Source organism: Agrilus planipennis, unplaced genomic scaffold (genome assembly GCF_000699045.2).
Source record: "Agrilus planipennis isolate EAB-ADULT unplaced genomic scaffold, Apla_2.0 scaffold195, whole genome shotgun sequence".
Taxonomy (NCBI): Eukaryota; Metazoa; Arthropoda; class Insecta; order Coleoptera; family Buprestidae; genus Agrilus; species Agrilus planipennis.
The window spans coordinates 330,760-339,437 of NW_020439173.1; the positions used below are offsets into that span (position 1 = coordinate 330,760).

The 8,678-nt window shown below is 36.6% G+C and overlaps 1 protein-coding gene across 2 annotated transcripts in view; it reads right to left on the bottom strand.

Moving 5' to 3' along the window:
- The window catches only part of LOC108739838 (transmembrane protein 132E), a 69,558-nt gene that overhangs the window by 9,508 nt on the left and 51,372 nt on the right, over positions 1 to 8,678 (bottom strand). For both annotated transcript variants that reach the window (XM_025977999.1, XM_025978000.1), the window contains exon 2: positions 1,964 to 2,819. In XM_025977999.1, the coding sequence (XP_025833784.1) occupies positions 1,964 to 2,819 (856 nt within the window). The remainder of the gene's footprint in view (positions 1 to 1,963; positions 2,820 to 8,678) is intronic.

An 8,678-nucleotide genomic window follows, 5' to 3' on the forward strand; every position in this document is an offset into this window, starting at 1 on the left:
CACATGCTTCAATTTCCAACAGATTTTAAAATCGAGTTTCCAAACTTTCCTCAAACTTCGGAATTCATTATTAAAGTTATCGTTCAGGATATATGTTTGAATGCATGTGTAAGTGGAATAAAGCCCAGCGGTTGGTAAAACAAAAACAACAAGAAAACTGGACGAATTTACAGGCCAAACTTTTTAGGTAATAAGTTAGCCCGAGTTATTCGGACTTTCGCTGACGCGGAGTTTACATTCTGCCTTTGAAGAATTTGAATTAATGAAGTCGGAATGCTAAAAAGTTACTTTAATAACTTGGCGTGATCGATCGATCAAAGTACGACACCAATATTTTATGTAATCGAGTTCGACTTTATCTATTAATTATAAAAATAGATGTTGCTCAATTGAAATAGCAATCTAAAATGATCAGGGTCATAAAACACAACTTCCTATAACGATACTGTTTACAACCAAACACTCCCTATAACGTGCAATAGAAACGTCATTCTCTATGCCATGAGTATATATGGGCACCGAAACAAAACATTTTGTGACATTAAAAGTTTCAATATTTCAATCTTATTCTATATGAACTTCTGAGTACGGATCTGGTTTTTACGTAATTCGTTCAATCCTTCTCAAAATGTCCTTTACAACAGTAAAAACCTCCCGTGACAATTAACTAATTTCTTCTTCAATTAAAGGCAGAAAAGTCACAGCAGGTATCTTATCATTCTTGAGATGATAACAGTTATGAATATCTACTTCTTGAAAAAATGAAAACTGTAGAAATATTGATTCGGTGATCTTCGAATTATCTAGCAACAAACAAACAATAGTTTGCAGTGTATCATTTATGAAAAAATTAACTGTTTGGAGTATTAAAAATTCATAGAAGATACGCTTTTTATTAGTCCTTGGTGTTGTTGTTTGTGTAAAGAGTAGAGAGGAAAATGCGTCGTGGAAAATTTCGATTTTAATTTTCCTCGACTTTTTAAAAGATCAATCCAAGAATACTCAAGTATGGTGAACACTCCGGGACAAAAAACAAATTGATTTTGAAATTTATTAGATTTGGTCGACGTTATTCTCCGCGTTATTTGATTTGATATCGATCACGCTCTTGAAACGTTAATAATGAAAGAATAAACACCGTAAAAAGGAGACATTTTCCAATAATAAAAGACAAACGGTGTACAGGATATTCTAAAGCATCACTTCTTTAAATAAAACATAACTCGTAGATCGAAATTACAGGACTTGCATGTATTTCAAAAATGTCACCACTCAATTGCATCAGAATTTTTCGTAATTTATACGGCTGTTTTAAGTCCAGCCCTGATTCTCATTTTGCATATTCAATTCCTACTAAATTTCTATTTTATAACAGTGATAATCTCAGTCAAATTCGTTAAATGATTCTGTTTTCTTATCGTTTTGAATGACGTTGAAACATACGCCCTATTTTGAAACTATCAGGAGCTATTACTCTAAATCCCGTATCAAAATCCTTTAAAAATAAATAATTCGGGTTCGCTGAAAATTTAGTCAAAAACATCTGCAGGACACAATTAGAATTGATAAAACCATTTATAATCAAACAAACAAAACGTTTTGTTTTCCTCGGTTTGACAACATAACGACTACTTGAAAATGTTCCACAAACGTTTTTCGTTTGTCAGTGGAAGCAGTAATTTGGCCGCTTCGTTTATGAACGTAGAATATGTACTTTAGAGACAGGAACACAATCAAAATCTCATCAGGATTTCGTTAGTGTCTATCAGGAACAAATGTTAACCGACATAAAAAATTCACCACAACATTTGTACGCCTTTGCTTTCAATACACGCAACGGCACGTAATGATGAGACAACCTTAAAGGATAAAGTGACCTTGTGGCGAAATTTCTTCGATAAAAAAACCAAAAACAAAATATAAACTTGCAAAAGAGTAAAATACAGCGGAAAATCAAACTCACCTTGTAACAATTGCAGTCAATAATTTGGCTTTCTCCTTTTCGATGAAAACAGGAATGTGTATCCTGGATAAAGGGAAGAGGGCGGGATGAGGTATTAACATAGTAATCCCTTCGGTGAGTTTCAATTCTTTATAGGCAGTTTTGGCCGGTACCAAGGTGACTAAACCGAGGATAGTAGTGGGTTGAAATTGTACTTTCGGTTGGCACCCCTGTTCGTCATCGGGGTGTGGTTCGAGGACCGAATATGCGACCTGAACTACTCGGGGCGGCGATTTAGCCACCTTTCCCGGTCTCCCGTCTTTATCGGGGGGCGGCAGAGAAGGCCACCAAGAAGATGGTACAGTGATTTGGGCAAGACAAACGCCATCTTCTCCGTCCGGACTACACGTGGCACTTAAGGGTCCCTTACTACCCCAAGTTGCGTGCAAAATGATACATAGCTTCTGTTGGTGGTGGGTGAAAACGGGCTGGCGCACACCAGGATCGGTCCCGGTGTGAAAAAGTACTCTTAGAACAGGTGAATCGCGTGGAATTTCGTTTTTGACTATGTGCGCGGACATGTCGAAATGGTGACCGGTGAACTCTTGGATATCTAAGGAGGAACTGGTCGTGTTAATGGGCAATGGGTCGGCCACGACGTAGCGCGCCGGTACCGTTTGTTTTGTACTGAAGGGACCGTACGTTGCGCGAATCGAAATCGGCTGGGACGTTTGGAAAACGGCGAATCTATCGACTGAGAGGAGTGAACCGGAAGAAGCACCCGAATCCGAGGATTGCAGGTTCTGACGGGAAGAATGTTTGAGGAAGAAACCGCCATCTTTGTTTTCGAAGTGGACGTCAACACAACTCGTGCCACCTGAAACAAAAAAAACACATTATTTAGAAAACAAAACAAAAATTAAGAAGAATAATTAAAAAGAAAAGTTCTGTGTGACTCAGTACCATCAGTAACTGAAGCTTGAAGCGGGCTATCTCTCCGATCTACACTCCAGTGCAAAACTGGAGGGCAGGGTGGATGACCTTCTTCTGCCTTCTTTAAGGAATTGTAGTAATGAATGGTTGGCGATTAGGAAAAGACACATGATACAGACGAAAAATGAAAACAGCAGATTCGTGGAAGATTATGTATGGAATGAATATTACTACTCTAGTATTTGACTAAATAATCCAGAGGGCAGGCGATCCCTCCTCTACACTCCAGTGCACAATCGGAGAGCATGATGGAAGGCCTTTTTCGGCTTCCTTTTAGGAATTGTGAGAATGAGTGAGTGGCGATTAGGAGGAGGCAGATGACACAGACGAAATGAAGGAAAAGGAGACGTGGAAGATCAGGGAGAGGGCGCTAACTGCGACCTATACTTCAGTAAAACCGGAGAGCAGTGTGGAAGACCTCCGGCCTCCTTTTAAGAATTGTGGGAATGAGTAGGTGGCGATTAGGAAAAGACAAATGTCGCAGGCGGAATGAAGACAGAAAAGACGTGGAAGATGAGAGGAAGGGATATCCCACCGACCACCACTTTAGTAAAACCGGAGGACAGGGTGGAAGACCTTCTTCAGCCTGCTTTTAGGAATTGTAGGAATAAGTGGGTGACGATTAGGAAGAGACAGATGTCACAGGCGGAATAAAGATAGAAGAGACGCGGAAGATCAGGGGGTGAGCAATCTCTCCAGCCTGCACTTCAGTAAAACCGGAGTGCAGGGTGGCGAGCCTTCTTCAGTCTTCTTTTAAGAATTGTTGGTGAAAGTGGGTGACGATCGCTTCGGCTTACACTTCAAAAAAATGAGAGGACAGGGTGGAAGACCTTCTTCAGTCTCGTTTTAGGAATTGCAAGAATGAGTGGGTGGCGATTAGGAAGAGACAGGTGACACACGCGAAATGAAGACAGAAGAGGTTGCGGAAGATTGCGTGTGGAATATTGCTGCTCCAGTATTTGCCTAAATAATCCAGAAAAATGAGGATCAAGGCAAATGCTAAACTACGATCTAAAAAAGGTGATAGAATAAAAGGGACATTTCAAATTCAATGAACTCACTAGTTTCTAATCGTGTCTTACAACAAAAGACACTTGGTAGATCAAAACAATGTTCTCTCTTTGATGTGTAATTGAATGTAAATATTGATAACCGAGGTTAACTTATGCAAACTCTCCCCCAATGACTTGAAATATTTGGACAATTGGATTGAAACTGACATCGGTTTACGACCAATAAGATTACATTCAGTTAGTTAACGATAGGTCAGTACATCAACACACCACTTGACAAAAAGACAATATTGAAGCTAAAAGTTTACCAATTGACATCCTCACATATTGTCATGTAGAAAGTTAACTTTTAAACGTTCAAATACAAATCAAAGAGAATCACTCTCTGTATCTGACAGCACCTACATGTGGCTCTTATTTATCTTGCTTGCTTGAAGGATTTATTGAAACTATGTGTGGTGTGATGATGAGAACTAATAAGTTCGAGATCGCGGTTTACATCTTCATGTTGTTGTTCGACTATTGTGTCCTTATTGCTTGAATTTTGTTAAAACATTCGGTTTTATAAAAGTGTTTTCTTTTCTTTATCTTCTTTTTACGTTTAGAAACATTTATGGGGACTTCAGTTTATTCACTATTTCCGCAATAGAATCAAACAGTTCGTCGTTGTGTGGCGTTCGTCAATATAGAACGAAAGGGTAATAAAAACCATTGTTTTGGCAGTAAATTCCAATCTTTAGAACAGCTAGAACACTCCGAATAGTCCCAATAATAACTTTAATAGTTTTTCTTACACACGCTTTAGTATATGTACTTTTTTATTGCCTTTTTACTGAATGAGTTTTGTTTCATTTATTCCACATTCTACTCATATCAAAAATCTACGAAACAAATGTTCCCTGATTATCTGATCATGTATTTTGCTGTACAGCTTGACAAGAATAGGAAGAGGTTTCAGTTAGCAACGTTTATGCGTGGAAGAAAGACAAATAAAGTATTAAAAGAAAGAAGAACAGCAGAATCAGGAAGATTTTTCGTATGTATCTTCTAAACATGAAGAAGAGACCTACATGAATGGCTAACCAAATTTGAAATAATTGATCGCAAATTAATAAATCATTGCAGCTTGTAGTGAAACAAATAAAAAACACATGTGGATTCAAGAAAGCAAACCGTAATAACAACAATAACTTCAGTAAAACCAATAACAATAGCAAAAACGTTAAAAATACACAAATAACAAGAACCAACAGGACCAATTGTGGTGCGTATCCCTCTCTTCCACAAACATTCAGTTTACCGCGCATCATAGGCGGAAACAATTCACACTTCTTCCTATTTGTGTCGACCTGTATGTTCAATGGTTTCATGTGTAATTTTTGAACACGTATGCGTTTTAAAGTAAACACTAGCCACACGTTAGTTTTCGTTGGTTTCTCCAAAGTTACTAATTAATTTTTCCGTCAACACACCATCATTTGATGCAGTCAATGTTTTTTCTCTACACTTTCGAAATAATATATCGGCGTTAGCTAACGTTAAGTATTTTAATTTCGACAAGATTACGCCCACTAGATCTCGGAAAAAGTTTCCAAGTACGTGACAGAAGAGAGATAAAAGACAACTAGCAGATGCTGCAGTAGATCATCCCGTTATCATCGTAAGAAAGTCATAGAAAAATAAACAACTACGACGCCCACATATCAATTAATAATTATTATCTAGCATTTTTACGTTATACGAGGACTTCCCGATAAGTAACCGGGTATACGATAGAAACACATATAAATTATCCATAACAATAAGTGAACACCCACTCTATTGATCAGATTGGACACACACGTACCTATACCTACATATCGTTTCAGAGTTACCTCTTGTACTAACTTCCTTGAAGCTTTTAAGTTCACCCTACGTGCAGTTTTAGTATGGGAACACTTTACTTTTAAACAGTAACTGTATAGTAAAATGAATCGTAAAACTGCAATAAAAAGTCGTAAAAATGTAAAGCGAGAGCTGTAAAATTTTATGGGAGAAACCTTAATGAGTAAAAGTAAAATATACACTGTACTTTTGCAGATGAGATTAATGAATAAAATTAACTTAATTAAAAGTAAGTTAATTTTGGCCTTTCTGTTACGAGACGATATTACATGCTCTAAAAATTCATTTTAGTTATTACTTAGACGAAAATTAAAACGAAAACTAGGGTGGATACCAATTTAGACAAAAAAATAACTTTTAGTCTTACATATGGTTTAGAATCTTTTTTTTCTTTTCCTCTTTCCTGTTTCTTTTACTTAAAAGATAACTAATTCTGGCATATTCATCCAGACGCATCATTTTTTTTGTATTAATAGAATATCTTCAAGCTCAAGCTGTGCCTTATTAAAAGTGTTTATTTTTTCTTTGCGAGAGTTTACACGAACTGTTTAACACCTATTTGTGTCACGTTTGACACTAAAATCCTTCTAAATGTTCGACAAACCGTTCCTACCCAAGCTAATAATGTCAGAAAGGGAACAAGAGTTCCCTAAAATTAACTATTAGGTATTTTACTTTAAAAAGAAATTCCAAAAGTCCTGTATTTACAAAGACAAAGCATTATCGATTAAGATGTAAAATTTATTGTTTATACTCGAAGTACAAACATACAAAATAAATATAAATGTATTAGGTACATATGTACATGTCCTTGTCGTTCTCCATTATCATACATCATGTAAAATTTGACCTTTATTTATAATTCAAAAAGATGAGTTCTATCAAAACATAGGTAGGTATCTAAACACAAAAAAGCATTCTGAAGTTGCTGTTTTTATTGGTGACAAACAGGTGAAAATCGCTTGATGCGAGATCTGGACTAAACGGTGGATGGGGAACGTCCCAGTTGAATCGCTTGAAACGGCTAGTTACAGCCCATTTCAATTTGTTTGATTTGTGACCTTGAAGAAATCTGCGCGAAGATAGAAAGAATACACACTAGGCGTGAGCAAGACAGAAATAGTTGGAACGAGCAGAGCTCTCGATGGGCGGTCTTAGGAGATCGGCTAGAACTGTACAGTACTAGACGAAAATGTTTAGCAATTTCTTAAAACAAAAATGTATATAAATTAACAATAGAAAACAAAGCAAAACTTTTATAGGTGTGTAGAATGTTAAGTTAATTCACTTGTTCTTATTATTGGCTAAATATGCTATTAAATAAAGCATATTTTTAAATTTTAACGAGGCAGTTTAAATAATTTTGCAAATGGTACTGTACACTTTTGCCTAGTTCTCGCTCGATGATTGGTGGAGAAATGAGCTCCGCAGACAAATATGATTGAATTTGGAATTATGCTACGGCGCATCCTAATAAAGGGAAGGGGCATATCTCCAACTTCTTGAAACGAACAGTATAATATTCATACAGACATACAGAGTGATTGTGGACTGTGGTGGATGAAAACCAGGACTATCTATCGTATAGTCCAGAGTGATTCCGATTTCTTTCGACAATTGAATCCATGAATAAAATGAATAAAAGTTTTCAAAAGTGTTACTTACGTGTAACAAAAAAGGCTCTGTTTTTGTTTTATAATTGTCATTTTGATGAAAAAACGTAATCAAAATGTGAATGCGCCAGTGTTCAAAGGACGTGTTTGGTTTACATTCGGTATTATAGCAGCTGCATAAAAGCGCTCTCATTTTCATGCTTTGACTCCCAAATTAAATACCCGGCAGAGTTACCTGCGCCCTCTTCAAAGACACCGAACCTTTGAATTAATGAAAGCCTGTTTGTGGTCTTTTCAAAAGGACTAATCCGGCTTTAATTAATTTTTACTTTTTGTTCGCACAAACGCTTTGACGAACATTCTACATTATATATTGAAAAATATGTAATCGGAAAATGACCTAGGGTAATCATAAAATTTTGTAGAGAAAAATAAACTCAATATTAGAAACGACTGTATTGTAAGAATCATCGGTAACAAATCATTCATCAGAAGGTCCTTAGAACGAGCATCTTCACTCTTTCATATCCTAAGCAAATTTTCGCATTTCCCGAAAACCAGAACTTTCCACACCCTTAACTGCTTACAAACAATGATTTTCTCTAAGCTTTAAATTTGTCTTTATTTACTACCGTTTTCTACTTCTAATAGGTCCACTTCTTTACTATTTTTTGTGTCAGGGAGTATCCTAACATTCTATTTCTCTTATTCCTTATTAATTTCCAATATCTCGTTTGCTTAGGGCGGCTACACACGTGCCGGATGACTGCCGGATCAGTGTTCACAACCTGAAGCGAGGAAACTATCGTACCTGTAGCGTAGAATTATCGTACATGGAGCAAAATTATCGTACTTTTCAAAATAATCACTATAATTAGTAAATTACTCGTATTAATCGTGTAAAAAGACAGACCTGAACTACCCCCACCCTTTAAATTAAAAATCAATAATAGATAGAAAAATACTTAAATATAACAAGATATAGGGGGTGGAGGTATGTTAGTGGGGTGTTTTTGACCTTAGGCTATGGTTAGTGACTACATGACTACAATCACAAAATTGTGGATGGGAAGACCATCGACCCATCTGGTGACCAACACGAAGGGATGTTACCTGCCGAGGAAAAACCTACATACTAGCATGATAACGTTCTTTTGTTGCAGGCACGTTCTTCTAAATTTAACACTGCGTATAACAAAAATGTTTATAGCGCTGTGAGCAAAAAGAAAAAAA